The sequence below is a fragment of the Corythoichthys intestinalis genome, chromosome 5, assembly GCF_030265065.1.
Source record: "Corythoichthys intestinalis isolate RoL2023-P3 chromosome 5, ASM3026506v1, whole genome shotgun sequence".
Classification (NCBI taxonomy): Eukaryota; Metazoa; Chordata; class Actinopteri; order Syngnathiformes; family Syngnathidae; genus Corythoichthys; species Corythoichthys intestinalis.
In genome coordinates this window covers 31,403,226-31,422,433 of record NC_080399.1, presented here as the reverse complement: position 1 = coordinate 31,422,433, position 19,208 = coordinate 31,403,226, and the positions used below count along the sequence as shown (strand labels likewise).

General features: G+C 38.1%; 1 protein-coding gene across 3 annotated transcripts in view; it reads left to right on the top strand.

The window, feature by feature from the left end:
• The window catches only part of megf11 (multiple EGF-like-domains 11), a 220,244-nt gene that overhangs the window by 42,984 nt on the left and 158,052 nt on the right, over positions 1 to 19,208 (top strand). For all 3 annotated transcript variants that reach the window (XM_057836016.1, XM_057836017.1, XM_057836015.1), the window contains 3 exons: positions 5,288 to 5,403; positions 15,170 to 15,284; positions 15,965 to 16,066. In XM_057836016.1, coding sequence (XP_057691999.1) covers positions 15,178 to 15,284; positions 15,965 to 16,066 — 209 coding nt within the window. In that variant the 5' untranslated portion in view covers positions 5,288 to 5,403; positions 15,170 to 15,177. The remainder of the gene's footprint in view (positions 1 to 5,287; positions 5,404 to 15,169; positions 15,285 to 15,964; positions 16,067 to 19,208) is intronic.

Here is a 19,208-nt window from a genome sequence, read left to right as displayed (position 1 = left end):
CTAATGGACTCTACATGCCGATTTGCTGATGCATAAACACATAATAACAACATGGCAAATTCAAAACAAAAGTTTGCTGGAGGAGCTGTCTCTTCGTCTTTGAAAACTTTTATTACCGTTTTGACCTCGTAAAGTACTATCAGTGAACTATTGAGTGAACTTGTTGCACAACGTCAGGTTATTACAAATTTAATGACAGTGTTAAGATTTAGTCTGAGTTGTTTTGTTGGTGTCAATTGGACAGTGGACACCAGTTGCTTTGCTCAGAGTCTACTTCATTTACTTTTTGCTGTGGATTTACTCTAGTACCGCAATTCTTTTTGATATATTATATGTATACTGTATACATGCACAGTATGCATCAGTGTTTTTTTTTTTTTTTGGCAACCATTTTAATTTTCGTCTTAGTCTTTTGGACAAAAATTCTTATTAGTCTTACTCATATTTTAGTCATTTCAAAATGTGTTCATCTTCGTCTAGTTTTAGACAACGAAAACTCGAACAAATTTCGTCTAGTTTTAGTCGACAATTCTAAAAGTGTTTTTTTTTTCTATAAACTTCGAGTTTTAGTCCATGAATTAATAAATAAATTAGGGCTGTCAAACGATTAAAATTTTTAATCGAGTTAATCACAGCTTAAAAATTAATTAATCGTAATTAATCGCAATTCAAACCATCTATAAAATATGCCATATTTTTCTGTAAATTATTGTTGGAATGGAAACAAGACAAAAGACTGACGTATACATTCAACATACTGTACATAATTACTGTATTTGTTTATCAGAACAATAAATCAACAAGATGCCATTAACATTAACATTCTGTTAAAGCGATCCATGGATAGAAAGACTTGTAGTTCTTAAGAGATAAATGTTAGTACAAGTTATCGAAATTTTATATTAAAACCCCTCTTAATGTCTTCGTTTTAATAAAATTTGTAAAATTTTCATACAAAATATAAACTAGTAGCTCGCCATTGTTGATGTCAATAATTACGCAATGCTCATGGATGGTGCTGAAACCCATAAAATCAGTCGCACCCAAGCGCCAGCAGAGGGCGAAAAAACACCAAAAAAACACAAGTGACAAATGGACATGACACTGTCATTTTAAAATATTTTAACGTGATTAATTAAAAAAATTAATTACTGCCCGTTAATGCGATAATTTTGACAGCCCTAAAATAAATAACTAACGGACTAAGCGGAAGATAATGGATGGATGGATGGATGGATAAAATAAATAAATTAAAGGTTTCCAAAAATTTTGAATGAACATGACGGATGAGCACATAACTGTAGAGTCTACACGGACATCACCATTTTCATGATTGATAATACACACTCAGCAGGAAAACAGCACATTATTTGAAATTAATTAAACTCACCTGGACGCCACGAACTGAATGTAAAATGTTTTCCAAGAGTTTAAGAAGACACCCAGTCACTTCACTAAATTCTAATGCTAACGCGAACGCTATGTTAACGCTACAAGTTAGTTTAGTGTGTGATGATTACTCAGCACAGACCTTTAAAGGCTAAGGCAACATGGCATAGCCAAGATAAGAAAAAAATTACCAAGCAGCACCTGACACGTTTCACAAAAGGAGCCTGGAATGGGCACAGAGTTAAGCCTGTGTGTGTGTGGGGCGGGGGGGTGGGGGGGTGCAGCACGTCACATGAGTGACACGACCAAACACTGCTAAATGCATTCTAACCACACATACAATAAGAAAATCACATTGTGAATTTATGACGGAAACTATGCCGAATTTTCATCTCGTTCTCGTGTAGTCAGATGCCAACTGGCATCCACCTCGTTATGTTTTAGTCCCCCAAGACACGTTTTCAGCGCGTCATCGTCATGAAAAAATTGTTCGTTGACGAAATATTTTCGTTATCGTCACCGTTGACGAAAACAACACTGGTATATGTACAAATACTGTATATTTTAAAGGGCAACTGAAGAGCTTTTCGGATTTCGCTCTTGAGTGTTTTACTCAGTTGAATTGTATTAAATGCATCATTTGCTGTCTCAAAAAGTCACATTAAAAAAAAAAAAAATGATAATTGACTGCGTAGTTTTTGAGTTATGGCCATAGCAACACCATAGCAACGAGGGACGCGCCGTCCTGCCGACTGCTACCTCATGACGTAACTTCCAGGAAGCCTCGCCACCACTCTGAACACGGAAATATAGCACCACGCTATCCTCGCCAAATATTGCAAACATTTTCTGGGTTTTACTCGCGGGATTCGTCATGCCATCTTGATGTGTAGCGATGAATTGCTCACAGGAAGACTCGAGACTCTAGGAGTGGTCCAAAAAAACTTCTCCTGCAAAGGTTTGGACCGTTTTTGTGAGCATGCATACAGGTCCCCAATCGGCTCATTGTTTTCATCATTTCAGCCACAACAGCTTTGAAAACCTACAACAATGCAACCTTGGTTTTACAAATATGTAAGTAGACCCTTACCTTTCTGATTCTAAAATTTGATGCACTTCTGTTGATAAACGAGGGGGACTCCTACTGCCTGTTTGTTGAACCGCGACATTTTTTGTTGTTGCTGTTGCCCTGTCATAAGTAGATAGGTTTGCGGAAAGGTCTACTCATGTGATTTTATGACTATATCAATAGGTATTATATAAATTCAAATGTTCCCAGCACCAAATAGGTCCTTGGCTTGTTGTTTTTTGGCCTGTCACAGGGTAAATATAAAGCCTGTATATTAAACAATCCTCTGCCAGGCCGTAATGTATCAAATACATCTCAATAAAACAATAACTATTGTACTTCAACATCAAGGTCTGCCTATTTGAAGAGGGAACAATAGCATCAAATAGATGCTGATTTGACTGGGGCATTATTATTTGATCACCAAGAAATTATTATTAAATTAAAATTAGGATTCATCCAATATTTTCATGCTGCTGTGATTTTTTTTTTTTTTTTTCCTCCAATTTTATTTTTTTAAAGCTACAGAAAAGAGTAAATATTTCCCACTGCCATTATCATTTTTCAATGTTATGCTAGTCCGGCTATCCTAACTTTGCGTTGCTTACTAAATTTATGTTCTTTGATGGGTGCCATTGTGTGCTTGGTATAACTTAGCTCATATGTTGTGTCACAATCTGACAGCGAAAGCTGATGCTGATTCAACATAAATCTGGTGTCATTTATTATTGTGGCCTGTTGAATATTTTTTTCAGAATGTAATATAATTACAATATATTATATACCAATAGAATACATTAAACAGTCAACAAAATGTGTCAATGTTGTTTACAATTTATGGTTTTATTTTTTTAATGTAATTCATGCCCCTGTCAGTGCTTCAGCCTCTTCAAGTTTGGCTCTCACGTCTGGGATCTCCTGACGACACAGGCATACTCTTGGAAGGGTAATTACATAACGGTTTACAGCAACACCTGGAAAATAAAATCCTTTTGTCATTTATTTTGAAAAATCAATAACATATCATTCATTTAGCCACATTTGGGCTAGCTTTACAATATTTAGATCGGTAGGAGCTGTCCCATTACCTAATATCCAGTTTTAAATATTTGGAGAGCATGGAAAAATATACAACCATGTAATCGCATTCTCTGTAATAAAAAAATCTCGATGCTGGATTTAGGTTTACCACTCACTCTCCCGTTCGTGAAGTGTCGAGCTGTCAATTGGCGTCATGACGCCATCTGCTGTGTCAAGTAGATTGCCGTCATGTGACGCCTCAGGTTAAAACATGTAGGGATTAATTGTAGTTCATCTTTCCTGGGAGCCTTTGCCATCGGTAGCGTCACGAAAGACCGATCCTGAATGGTTACCTTTGTTGGAAATATCACTGACATCGTTGTTGCTGCTATGCTAGCTGTGGATAGTCTTCTCTGTTGCGTCGGGGAATCTATGTCACACTTCCGGGTTTGCGAAGGGACCATTAACGGAGTGCAAAAAAACTAAAAAAAAAAAAAAACGCAAATTATCCTTGCAATAACGTGTTGAAAATGTCATGGTTGTTTTGAAAAACTCGTCCAAAGTTTATATTCGTAAAATTACACCAAAATCCGGAAAGGTCTTCAGTTGCCCTTTAACAAATAATTGTGTAACTAAGCCTTTGCCATATCATTTTGCCTAGCTTTATGAGTGACAAAGGTTTTGGCTCATTTCAGTAAACTATCTTTCAAAATGATACATTGAGATCTAAAACTTTTGTTTCACTAGGCAACTTACAAGAACTGCGTTTTAACTTTTTATCTTATGAAACAACAATGACTTCACACTCTTAATTCTTTAATTTTGTTAATTAATGCAAATATTTACACTAGCTACGGTACACATTGCCAACTAACCAAAACGCTAACTAGTCTTTTGTGCTGTGTTTGATATTTTTCCCAACCAATTTCCCATAGCTAAAAATTCATTACAATCTTAAAATATTCTGTGTAGTAAAATTATCCTTTTAGCCCGTATTTAACCTCTATACTTTCACTATAAAATGAAACGCATCTTTTCATTTGGTAAATAAAGTGCATTTGCGCATACAGTTATTAGGAGGGACCACAGCAATATGGCCATTTTTCTTCAACTAAACTCACACTTATTTTCCTCCAGGAACAAAAATATGGAATTGATTATTAGAATATACCGCATCCCGTATTCAAAGAGTGTAGTTTCCTTTGGAGGCAGGTCGTCAGTGAGACAAAGATATGTTAAACGAGCTTATTAGTGAGGGCAATGGAGTGTTCCGTCCCTGCGAAAGAATCTGAATTATTCATTGGACCAAAAGACAAAGCAGGCATATTGTGTGTTTTTGATCCCAATCCCAACAATGCCCTCTGACCTCATGGAGGAATCATTAATAGGAGTGCATTAAGGTTGATGACAAACATACGAATGCCGGATGTGCAGTCTGTGCTATCAGTCCAGTGTGGGCTTTGTTAATGAGAGCAGATCATTTATTCACACAGCGGACGAGCAACGTGCAAGCGTTTGAAGTGTGAGCGGAGTTCATTGTGGCTGCCCCTCTTGATTTAATACAGCCCTTTATTTCTTTTGCAAAGAGGAGAAAATCAGGTAGGAGGCACATAGTATAATAAAATGAAAACTGTGCAATGGGACGTTGAGGCTGCACCGAATAAATTGGCCGTTCAAGAGCAGCTTACGTGAATTGTACCCCTGCGGAGGGTCTCGCGCCCATAACAAATGTCTGCGTGCGGAAGCGTGGCGTGAATGTGTGTCTTGTGTGTGTCATCATAAGCTCATTAGTTTTCTTCTTGCCAACAGATCTGTGACCTGTCATCACTTCTCCCAGAGAGGGTGCGTCTGAACACAAAGAGGCTTCACAACTCCCCCAAACCCCGGTCTTTGCTCTTCAGCATCCATATAAGCTTTACTATTAGGTGAGTGTTGGGTCACGTGTCTTCTACTATTAGCTGATGTGTTTACCCCCTCTGTGTTCAAGGGCTGCACTCACTTTGTGTGTTGCTTCAACTACTAACAAGCTTACTCAAAGAGCATTGACCTCCGCCATGTTTTAAAAGCTTTTTAATTGCCGAATCAACTAAGATCTTAGTAGCTAAAGGGAGGTAAACTTACAGTGGGGAGAACAAGTATTTGATACACAGCTAATGGGTTTTCCCATTGGCAGTGTATCAAATACTTGTTCTCTCCACTGTACTGGACTGTCTCAGAAAATTAGAATACACAATATTCTAATTTTCTGAGACAGTCCTGTATATTGTTCTATGTAAAGGACGTCAGCCAAGGTCGGCCCCCCACATTTTTACCACGCCAAATCTGGTCCCCTTTGCAAAAAGTTTGGACACCCCTGCTTTAAATGGTGGATTAATGTACAGGACTGTCTCAGAAAATTAGAATATTGTGTATTCTAATTTTCTGAGACAGTCCAGTATATCCATGTCCATAATCTCTCTTAAAGTGTGATGCTAAATTTGAATCTATTGTTTTAAACACTATGTACCTGATAGTACTGTGCAATTTCATTCAAACCTGTTTTAAACAGGACAGCTTAGTTTGTTCTTTTGCCCATTATAAATCCATCTGCCCTTCTATTTAGTTTATCCATAGAGCTTATTCTCGTTAAGTTTGTGGGCGAGCTGGAGTCTTTCCCTAATGACTTTTGGCAAAAGGTGGGGTACACTTTGGAATGTTCGCCAGCCAATTGCATGGCACAGTAGCGCTTTCAAGCACGATTTTTTTTTTTTTTTCCGGTCCTTACAAGGCCTAATTATTTAACTCATTGGTTGCTATTGACGGCCAGTTGTTCATTTGCCCCTTCCAGTCATAATGGATTGGACGTCTAGCGCCGTCAATTGCACTGACACGTGAGCATTCACTGCCAGTCTTCCCAGTTTGAATCAACTGAACGTGTGTGTCGCTATCAATGGCATGCAATGAGTTAAATACTATGGAAAATAAATCCTGTGTATTGCGACCAGTGTGTATTTATTTTGGTTAATATAAATCTTATTAATTTAGATTACAGTTGTATTAACTTATTAATGTATTTATCATTATAAACACTATGGAAAAATACAATAATAATTTAAAAAGAAATTGCTACTATATATATATTTTATATTACAAAAAGAATCATTTTCTCTATAAAGGGTTAAAGGTCTTAAGCGTCAACTTTTGTGTCAACTGTAATGGCCGCAGCCCCTTAAAGGTTACAAACAAACAAGAGACGTTTCAAACTCACTTTCAACTGTGCATTATGGAAGCAACCTTGAGAACCAAAAGAAATTACATGCAAGCATGGGGAGAAGGGGGCATACAGAGGGGCAAATAAATATTTAGTCAACCACTAATTGTGCAAGTTCTCCCACTTGAAAATATTAGAGGCCTGGAATTGTCAACATGGGTAAACCTCAACCATGAGAGACAGAATGTGGAAAAGAAAACAGAAAATCACACTGTTTGCTTTTTAAAGAATTTATTTGCAAATCATGGTGGAAAATAAGTATTTGGTCTATATCAAAAGTTCTTCTCAATGCTTTGATATGTACCCTTTGTTGACAATAACGGAGGCCAAACATTTTCTGTAACTCTTCACAAGCTTTTCATACACTGTTGCTGGTATTTTGGCCCATTCCTCCATGCAGATATCCTCTAGAGCAGTGATGTTTTGGGGCTGTCGTTGGGCAACACAGACTCCCTCCTCACCACATGGCGTCAAAATGATAACAAGAACGGTGAGTAAAAAATCCCAGAACCACGCGGGGGGACCTAGTGAATGACATACAGAGAGCTGGGACCACAGTAACAAAGGCTACTTACTATCTGTAACACAATGCGCCGCCAGGGACTCAAATCCTGCACTACACGTCCAGGCCCGTCTGCGGTTCGCCTGAGAGCATTTGGATGATCCAGAAGAGGACTGGAAGAATGTGTTATGGCCTGGACGAGTACTTTCTTTAGCAGGAGGACATGTCTGGCAGTGTGGTTCTGGGATTTTTGCTACCATTCTTATCATTTTGACGCCACGGGGTTAGGAGGGAGTTGAATGTCGGTGTTGCCCAATGACAGCCCCAAAACATCACTGCTCTAGAGGAGATCTGCATGGAGGAATGGGCCAAAATACCAGCAACAGTGTGTGAAAAGCTTGTGAAGAGTTAAAGAAAACGTTTGGCTTCAGTTATTGCCAACAAAGGGTACATAACAAAGTATTGAGATGAACTTTTGGTATACGTAGACCAAATACTTATTTTCCACCATGATTTGCAAATAAATTCTTTAAAAATCGAAACAATGTGATTTTTCTTTTTTTTTTTTTCCCACATTCTGTCTCTCATGGTTGAGATTTACCCATGTTGACAATTACAGGCCTCTCTAATATTTTCAAGTGGGAGAACTTGCACAATTAGTGGTTGACTAAATACTTATTTGCCCCACTGTACATACATTTTTACTTAAAATACAATTTAAGAAATTTTAAGAAGCAATATATGCTGCTCTTAACAGTGGAAAAAATACATTGTTTGAGAAACAATAGAATTAGGCAGTGACTCAGTGTCTGTATTATCTGCAGAAATAATTGGCACACCCTTGAATACATTCCAACTAGAGATGAGCACACGACTGTATCTGCAGCAAATGCAGGACAATAAATGCATTTGTTATTCATTTATTTATTTATTTATTTATTTAAACAAAATCGGCAATACGGCCAACATGGTGTTGTTATTCTGACGAATGCTGGGTTCACTGTAGGCATGTGCCGGTATGAGATTTTGACGATATGATAACCTTAAGCAAAAATACCGAGTTTTCCCGGTATCATGGTATTGCAATTATAGCTCTAAAATGCGTTATTTTGAGATGTATGGGTTAAAACAAAAATTTCAGTTGAACAGGATTTTTTATTTTCACGACATATTTGCAAATTGGAACATCAAATAATGTGAAAATAAATGAATAAAATTAAATTAAAAAAAGAAATATTTTGAATAAAATTGAAATAAATACTTAGACTAAACCCACTGCTACAGCTCAAGTTGCTAAACATTAGTACAAAATAATTATTTTCCATAAAAAATAGGGCTGTCAAAATTATCGCGTTAACGGGCGTTAAATAATTTTTTAAATTAATTCCGTTAAAAAACTTGACGCAATTAACGCACTTGGCCCAGCTCAGACAGATTTAAATTACAGAGGAGTGAAAGGCCCACTTGTTAATTGTGTTTTGCGGAGTTTTGCTGCCCTCTGCTGGCGCTTGGGTGCGACTGATTTTATAGTGTAAGTAATTATTGCCATCAACAATGGCGGGCTACAAGTTTATTTTTTGACTGAAAATTTTACAAATTTTATTAAAACGAAAACATTAACAGGGGTTTTAATATAAAATTTCTATAACTTGTACTAACATTTTTCATAAAGAACTACATGTCTTTCTATCCATGGATCACTTTAACAATGTTAATAACGTTAATACCATCTTGTTGATTTATTGTTATAATAAACAAATACAGTCCTTAAGTACCGCATGCTGAATATATATATATATATCCATCTTGCGTCTTATCTTTCCATTCCAACAATAATTTACAGAAAAATATGGCATATTATATAGATGGTTTGAATTGCGATTAATTGCGATTAATTACGATTAATTAATTTTTAAGCTGTAATTAACTCGATTAAATTTTTTAATCGTTTGACAGCCCTAATAAAAAAGTAAAAACTCTTTAAATAAAATTAAATTAAAAAATACCACAAAATTATATACTGGACTGTCTCAGAAAATTAGAATACACAATATTCTAATTTTCTGAGACAGTCCTGTATATTGTTCTATGTAAAGGACGTCAGCCAAGGTCGGCCCCCCACATTTTTACCACGCCAAATCTGGTCCCCTTTGCAAAAAGTTTGGACACCCCTGCTTTAAATGGTGGATTAATGTACAGGACTGTCTCAGAAAATTAGAATATTGTGTATTCTAATTTTCTGAGACAGTCCAGTATATTGCAGGCACTTCACTGACTTTAAAGCTCCATTTCAACATTTTTTAAGACTTGCTCATTTTCTACATACAGGTATTTCTCTCTCAGTCAAAGAAATGATGCAGGAATGTGAGTATGGGGTTAATATACCACTACTACTATTAATATTAATTAGTTGGATATTAACGGAGACGGGACCGAGCGCGTAGGTATGACTCGTATCATTATTTACACATTATACACCCCCCCACACACCTTCTCTCAACCAGAGACGAAAAATACCACAGGCTGCATTACGAAAATGTTATTTCGAACAGATGTTTACAATGGCGGAAGACTTTAGAAAAGTACGTTTTTAGTGAGGATAGTGAGGAAACATGATAGCGGTCTTGGCATGCTAACTAGCCACGTTAATACCCATGTTAACAAGCTTACGTTATACTTTTTGTTTTACGATTGCAAGACACATGACGCATGCTGGAGTAACCTCTCATAGCTGGTGGGAAACGTTCATGACAGTGTTACTTACCTTAAATTTTGTGTAAAATGACGAATGAGGTCACGTAAATGCTAAATCATGTTAGAAGTGTTGCCTGAACGCCAGATGTCCTTCCCCCTCTGAGCCGCAGCCGTCTGTTTCTTTTCGGTAGCCGAAATCCTAATACCTAATACTAATACCATACTAGCGACTGTCTTTTTTGAAGGGGGCTGGGGGGGAGCTCAGGTGTAGTGTCGCCGACAGACACAGGACAGAGCAACAACTGGAGGGGGAGGGTTGAGCGCTGCCCTCCAAGCCATTTCTCGCTGCATTTTTCGTGAAAATTTTTCGTGGTTTTGAGACCGTGACGTTTTCATACCACGGTAAACCTTGAAACCGGTAACCGGCACATGCCTAAAACTGCTTTCTTTAAATCCTTGTTGTTTCTTTGTTTGTGTCATTGTCAGACTAGTGTTCCTGTCACGTTCTTGAAGTTCCTTCATGTTCTCCTTACGTTTAAAATTTTCCCCAGTGTTTTTGCTGGCTGATTTTTTTCACTGACTTATAATATCCACTCTCAAATACCTGTATCAACAAATACTGTATGACGAAAGCATGTTTGCTTTTTAAAATGGCAAACGTAACCTTAAATGACAGATTAGAATAAGTTCAATTTATGAAATCATGTTTCTCTACATAGATAAGACATTGCCTTGGGAACAGTAAAATCACTGATATCATGCCCATTCCTCTACATGACCATTAGCAAAGACACAGCAAAGCGTTTAAACCTGATATGATTTTTGAAATCTTATTATTAACTTCTACCAGGAAGTTTCAAGCAAACATTTCAAACTCGTCTACAAAACACATCATTTAAGGCACCTTTACCTGTAACAACTCGTGGCCTTCAACACACTGTGGGGTCAGCCAAATCTGAAAATGACAGGTGATATGCCACTCCACTCATCCAGAACAGTTGACGGTGAGTGGTCTCATCACAAGAGCGGTCAAAACCTTTTTGTCAATCAAGTAACGCCCCTCCGGTGTTTAACCACATTCCCGACAGTATGGCCCAGAATATGATAACGGCTGTCTCCTGTAACATGCGCGCACCTTGATTAATCATCCTGTTAAGAAAATGAACATGACAGTAACCTCTGCCTGCTCGGATGGACTCCTACTTAGAGCGAGTGAAGCTCTGATTGATTTTCCCTCACTTGTGAGTGAACTACAGGCAGCAATCAATGCAGAAGATTAGCGGAACATGTGAACGCTGCTGTTAAAGGATACAGTCACTCTGATATTGAGCTCAATTCATAGGAGGCACTGAAGTGCATGTGGGAAACATTAAATGTCTGCACGGTGGTGGGGGCTAGGCTTCAGAGATGGAGCTAAATAACGATAGCACAAGTGTTCCTTGACTTTATTCTCTCTTCTATTCCAAGAGCTTGTTGCTTCTAACGTCTTTCTCTCTGTAGCTGATGTCACTTTAGCGCTATTACCCCTAATAGCATGCAGGTATTAACCTATGCCATGCAGTGCATGCTCATTCTTTATTCTTAGTCCCCATTTGCTTGAAGAAGACCTACGGACGAGAGAAATTTGTCATTGTCAACCCCCTCCCGTCGTATGTTATCTCCCTGTGCGTGTACGTCTAATGAAATAAGCTGCAGGTCTCAACAAATCACCATCTCTGTCACTGTCACTGTTGAAGGTTGAATGTCTCCCTGAAGGTGACGAAGCATAGGAACGTTGCATCGGGAGGAATTGTTTTGGGAATTCCGTGTACTTTAATGTGTCTCGAGCTGAATGAAAAATTATGAAATAATTCTACACAGTAGGTAAAAAAGAGACAATGAAAACATCTGTAAGATCATCTATCTTTATGTATGTATTATAACAATATAAGATCACATGGAATATGTTCAGGCACAATGTTGTGTTCTCTTCAGACAGGTTGTAAATTGTTGTAAGATTACAAGATTTTCTTTTCCTCCCCTGGTCCCTCATTTTAGGTTAAATGATCCCAGGCTGTACACATTCATCATCAATTTCTCAGAAAAAAAAATAATTTCAAGCCTTTGCAAAGGTCTGTTCTGTCTGTGATTGATGTCAAACAAACATTCCGTTGAACATATTGTATTCTGAGGTTTTATTGGATAATTTTTCTTTGTTAGTCATGGAAAAGCAATACTTGTCTATGGTACTTCCATGTTAATACCCAGCAATGTTTAGATCTGAGGTAGCAAGCAGGGCCGTTCCTGACCAATTTGGTGCCCTCGGCAACACGTTTATTGGCGCCCATCTACATCTACAAAGAGAAGAAAGTGGAATGTTACATTATATTAGTCAAATAGCTGTTGATTGTGAAACCAGCATGACATAACCATAATAGCGCCTAAATTCTTGCAGCCTACTGTACCTGTCTATTGGATCCGGCCACCATCTTTGATGGGCGTAGTTAAAAGAAAATAAATTCTTACTACACAGGACTATCCAATAATAATGAATTAAATACTATATGATAGCAAAAAAAATAAAAATAAATTCAATATGTTTTTACATGAATGTGATCGCCATTTTAATGAATTAATGACACATTTAATAACAAATGTTTGCATTTAAATCAGTGGCACTTTTAGTCCCCATACCACAGAACTTTGAAATTATTAATTCCATATTTAATGGTGTATTTGTTTAATTAACCTTGGCACTTTTAGGCAAGGCAAATTTATTTGAAAAGCACAATTTAACACAAGGTAAAAGTTGTTCACATCATACGAAAATAAGCAAGACAATTTTAGTCTCCCATACACTTTGTCCAAATTTTTCTAAAATTGGAGGGGGGGTAAATTTAACTGAAACTAATCCACAGCTGGCTGAATAGTTAAAATATTTCTAAAACAACAGTCTGGCTAATGATACAGTATAATTTTGCTTTAGCACTAAGTCATATAAGCTCTATGTAAATAACCGCTAGCTTGCAGTTGCGCTAAGTCTACGTGCTTATGCTGTTGAAAAAAATCATCACAACAAACCTGTTTTTCTTCACGTCTTTGCTCTCTTCTCTTTTTCTTCTGACCCGGAGGGCTTTTCTCTTTTCATGAAGTTGACTTGTCACCGTAACGTCGCTCAATTGCGGAGGCTAAAAATAGCACCTTCAGGTAGCTCGCTCGTCTGCTGAGTGGTGAGTGAGATCAGGGTCTGTAGTGAAATTATCGCATCGCAGGAAAAAGTGAAACGGGCAGAAGGCACACTAGAAAAATGATTTCATTATTATTTAAAGACTTATTATGAACAGTTTTGTTGTTCTTTTGTTTTATTGTTTTGTATAATTTTTTTAATACTATCATCAAATATTATTTGAATATTTTTCTTGACGCCCTTGACGCTGGTGCGCCCTGAGGCGGTTGCTTAGATCGCCTTATGGGCGGCACGGGTCTGTAGGCAAGATCGTTGTGCAATATTTATTTAGCTCTTCCTGATAAAAAACACATTAAAGTTTAAAGTCATTATGTAAACTTCATTCATCTTGGTCCATAATTGGTCAAAATTATAATCAAAACATTAGTGAAATAGTTTAACCTTTAACATTGTACTGTATATTTTCTCAAATAATTACCTTATTAACTCATTCACTCCCAGCCATTTTCACCGGAGCAAGGCCCTTCGCTCCCGGCCGTTTTACTGGATTTTGACTGATTTTGCAAGGCCAATAGAAAATTCTGTTCTATTGCTATATAAACATGGAACCCACCAAAAGAAAGATTAGACTCTCTTCTTTCAGCAGGAAAAAAAAGTAAGCTCATATTTTTTTCCATTCTTTGGAAATCAGCATTAGAAAATAGCTTAGTTTGCGCAATTTTCCAATTTTTGATGAAAAAAAACAGAAATTGAGCTTTTTGTGAAAGCATACATTTCAAACATAACTTTGACTTTAACACAGCTATTTTTTGCTTTAGTTACATCCCAAACATCTGAATAATGTTTTCCTTTTACAAAATAACATAAACAACGAGACAAATAGAGCTTTTGATAGCAAAGTAACAATTTATTTACACATAACTAACTGAGAGCTGATGTTGTTGTCGCTGCGACAGCCGGGTAAACTTTTCCCTCATCGCCGCCTGTCTCATAAAGATGTTTTTTTTTGGAGTCTCTGTGGGGTCTGCTCGGCGAACAGCACGGACTCAACGGCATCTTCCGCTGCACTGGCATCCCGGGCGTCATCTCTGTCGTTCTGCTCGGTCGTCCGCCACCTGGCATCCTTCCGCCGATGCTCCGACCGTGTGGCCCGGCCGTTCGTTGCCGTGAAATCGGGTTGCGGGTCTTACCAAATGTGCTACTGCCCTCCAGTGGCCAGTTTTATTGCTTTAAAATGGATTTTCAGCTTTGTGCTTTGGAGTTCAGTTGAATCAGAACCCAGAAATATCTCTTATGAAAAAATAACGTAAAAGACGTATAAATACGTCTTTGGGACACTGAAACAATTAAAAATGTATTTGTACGTTTTTGGGAGCAAATGAGTTAACCCTGCCTTCTACCCATAGTTAGCTGGGATGGACTCCATCACTCCCGCGATGCTAGTGAGGATAAGCAGTACTGAAGATAAATTAATTACCTAATGAAATATTTATATATTTTAAAAAATGAGAACAAATGATAATAATGTTAAAAAAAAAAAAAAAATGTTTCGTTAGCAACCAGTTCAGGGTGTCCCCTGCCTACTGCCCCGAGTTAGCTGGGATAGGCTCCAGCACCTCCGCGACCCTCGTGACGAAAAGCGGCATGGAAAATGAATGAATGAATGAACATTGCGGCAGTGCTGCCATCTAGTGTTGAATGAAAAACCTACTATTCGTCTATACACTGGTCAAAAATTATGTCTTTATAACGAGTACAACAGATGTTATGGCCCAGAGAAATTAAGGGGGGCGCTGGCATCCCTATTTGTACAGCGCAGAGTGCATAGGGTTAAACTGTTTTTTTTTTTTTTTTTTTTCATCAAATAAGTGTAAAAACAAGTGTATCACAGGTTAATGTACAATGGAAGATCAATAAAACAACTATGTATCTTCCACTGTTCCTTTGGGAAATGTGTTATCACAAAAAACAAAAATAACAACAAAAAAAAGGCCATGCATGTCAGTGATTTATTTGGTTTGAATTCCAACTTGAGACTTTCCAAACAATTCAAATAAAGATGTGACTTTATTGTTTCAGGTTGAGTGATGGGGTCACTTGTTCATCTGTCTACCCTGCTCCTCATTTTGGGCTTGACTGCCCACGTGTGGACCCTTAACCCCGATGACCCAAACGTCTGCAGCCACTGGGAAAGGTCAGCACATTGGCTCTTTTGCTAAAAGACAACAAGCAAATAAAAACCAGCACAAACGGTCCAACAGCACGAGCTCACTGAGGTGCCAGCCTCTTTAGTGAAACGGGCTCTCTTCACCAAAGTCTTAGATCCATTCTCAACCATTACAGCCGTATCGATTTGCCGCAGCCTGAGCCGCTGCACTGTGAGGGATGGGGAGGAGTTGCAGCTTCAAATGAAATACACAGGCAAATTGATCAGGCTACTCTCATTCCCAATCAATCACAACAGCCAGAGAGCCGGAATAATTATTAGCCGAGCCGGTTGTGTCACTTATGAGAAATAAGACGGAATAATTTCTGCCCTCGCGAGGGGGTGGAAAGAAAACCAAGGTGATATATTACCGAGATTATTGCCTGACCAAGGTGAGGGTACTTAGGAATGCGGTTCCACCTTGTTGGCATTGATATGTTTCCCATAAGTGGGCTTTGCTCGTGGCTTTGTGGTCACCAATATCCAGCTGCTTCCTGCGCTGCATACATCAATAAAATGAATCACCAATAAGGTCGTTTAAGGCTTTTATTACAATGCTTTCATTGCAGCTGTGCACTCACGGGACCTTTTCCTTCTATGTTGGTGTTATAATGCTAAATGCCTTAATTAATATTTAATTTAACATTTGTGCATTTGTGTCTTTTTAGTTATGCCGTCACTGTTCAGGAGTCTTATGCTCATCCGTTTGACCAGATCTACTACACCAGGTGCACTGATATCCTTAACTGGTTCAAGTGCACAAGGCACAGGTACGATCGCTTGGACACACGATCTTTTCGACATCCGACGTAAAATTTTTCCTCGCTATTTGTTTCTACATCCGACAACATGCTCGAAATACGACGACAATGATGATTAGGCTAGGGCCAATTGTCCTAAAAACCTTTTAACTTCACACTGTGTGACCTGTTTTTTTTTTGGGTTTTTTTTTGAGAAAAAAAAACATGACAATTATCACCAGTTACTTTGCCAAGTAACTAATTACTCTTACATTCAGGTAACTGAGTTACTAACGCAATTACTTTTTGAGTGAAGTAATTTGTAACTGTAATTAATTACTTTTTTAAAGTAAGATTAACAGCACTGTTTATTCCATCAACTTGTGCAATGCCTACTGTCCCCCGCAGTTGACGGTGTTCTCAAGAAAACATTGAAAGTAAAAGTAAGCTTTCCCTCTCTCTGTCACGTCAGCCGTACGGTGCATTCAGGTACAGCAAAAAACGTCCACCATATTAGAACCCGATTCGTTACATTATTACAGGAATTATAATTATTATTATTACCGTATATTATTATTCCGATTTGTATTTATAATTTATTAGTTTTGCTATGTGCAACTGCATTTGTAATGGTACCAGCAGTATTTATTAAGGATTTAGTGGAGGTTTTTGGGCTGTGGAACGAATTAACGGAATTATACAATAATGTATTCTTATAGGAAAATCCTGCTCGACATACGACCATTTCGACTTACAAACAAGGTCCTGGAACGAATTAACTTTGTATGTAGAGGTACCACTGTATCTGTTTTTTCAATATCTGTGAATGTCCTGGACAGTGGCGGAACAAATGTGAACTGGGCCCGGGTGCGATGAGCATTAACAGGACCCTTCAAGTGTATCGAGGGGGATTGCTAGTGGACAATTATTATTATTTGTATTATTATTTTGCAAGTGGAAGTTTTTTTTTTTTTTTTTTTTTTTTTTTTTTGCTGGGTTAGGATTGGCCAAGACATTTTACACTTACAAACACTATACTACAGTTCCGCGCATCATCTTACTTTTCTGTTTGACCCTCGCCTCACCCAACCACGGCCATTTTTCGCCCCCAAACCGGGCACCATAGAGGCCGGGCCCGGGTGCGGTCGCACCTCTGCTAATTTCCGCCCCTGGTCCTGGACTTTTACCAGTCAATAGACTGTTGTGCAAACTGAACTTTGTCTTTAAACGGTATTAGTCTTGAGTTATTTTTTTAATGTATAAAAATGACCACAAATTTAGTCCGAGATATGTATATGACTTTGATGGACGTCCAATCCATTTGATCTGGGAGCGTTGGCAGCGATAATTCAGAGTGGGCGTCAATGTTTTTGTGATTATAGTCCCTTATGTGGGGTGTAAATCCCATTTTGAATAGTTTCAAATGGTAAATGGCCAAAATTGAAAGGTTGGTAACGATGCTATACTAAACATAACTTTCGTTTATCAAAATGTTTTAACTTAAAGGGGAAGTTCAGAATTATTGACATTAGGCTCAATCTTCAAGTCAGCGGGGCTTTAATTAGTCGGTAGAGTTGATTTCAACAAATTCTGTACAGTTAGCTGGTTAGTTATTTGTTTCAGGGCTCCGGAGTGGCTAAGCTAGCAAAAGTCAATGAGCCCATACTTGCATGCCAATAAAAAACAACATATGCACACATGAAAAACACTGATGACCGATGAACCGCAACATTTGTAATCCAGTAGCTTTGTAGGAAACAGGCTGCAGAACGGAGTGATATTTGCTCCACCGGTGTGTTTATGTCATAGCCAGCAAGTTTCCACAGTTTGTATTGTTCCTTGTTCTTCATATGGAATTTGTGGAAACTCCCCACTCCGCCCATTTATTGTCTGTTTCCACAGCCTCTAAATGCACGTTTCAATATGTTGCCATTCTTCAGTCAAGACACTGTAGACTGCTGCTGCATTCGAGGAAGGTGGGGAAATTGGAGTTTTCCAACCAGGATAAATATCATTGGAATGCCACTCGAAGTGGGGGACTGTAGTCGCGAAGTCAGAAAAAAAGTACCCCGACTTCACAAGTTGCTTCAATCAGACATCACTCAACTAATTGCGCTGCCCGTCAAAAAGCAGACCGTCATAGTAAAACTAAAGAAGGCACTTTACATTGTGGTCTAATGACCTTAACCGTCAATTTTCCTCCACTACCTGACCGCTTACGAGAAGCCATGTTTGCTGGAAGTCAACATGTCCTTTTGATGGCCAAATTAAAAAACGCTTGGAACGCTTTGACATCGCAACTGGTACCATCCGAGTGGGATAAGTCCGACTTCCCACCTTCCTCGAATGCAGCATGAGCATGAGTGGCCGAAGCACTCATCTCGCATTACGCATCTAAAAATATAGTTACAGCTGTTTGGTGTGACATTGTTTTGGCCGCATGGATATTTTGAACAACGACCTGGCATTTTGAATGTATTTGACTATGTTAGATCTTTTAATATTTTTTTTTTATTGGCATAGTAGGAAGGGACCATTGACTCGCCCTAGCTTATCCACTCAAGAGCCCTGAAATTATTAAATAACTAACAAACTGCACAAAATTTATTAAAATCAACTACACTGACTAATTTAACCCCCGCTCACTCGAAGATGAAGCCTGATGTCAAAAATTCTGAACTTCAGCTTTAAGATGCAAATTTGAAATCGGGTTCTCTCTCAGAGCTCATAGTTACTATAAAACATAATTTATTGGCAAAACCTCTCCAAAATGTGCATCCTCTTAACATTTTGAATTGAACTGTCCATATAAAAGTAATGATAACTAAGTCTCATGATGTTAATCTTTTGCAACAGTTAAAATGATGTATGTTGTGCTTGATGAAGAAAATAGCTTGCAGCTTTTAACAGGCAACCCAGTAAAACATAGAAAATGAGACCAAAGCTAACATTGCTTCTTTCAAAGTAAAGAAGTCAACTCAATTTGTTGTAAGTAAAGTAAGTCTTGTTGATTTTATTCAAATTCAAGAGGGCACTTTAGGTGGGTAGATTTTTTTATTTTTTTTTTTTTCAGTGTTGGCTTTCGACTTTGCTGCTGTGGACAGTGTGCAATCGATGGCGGAATCTGGGAGGCTTTGTGCTTCAATGACTTTGACTTCTTATGACTCCTTTC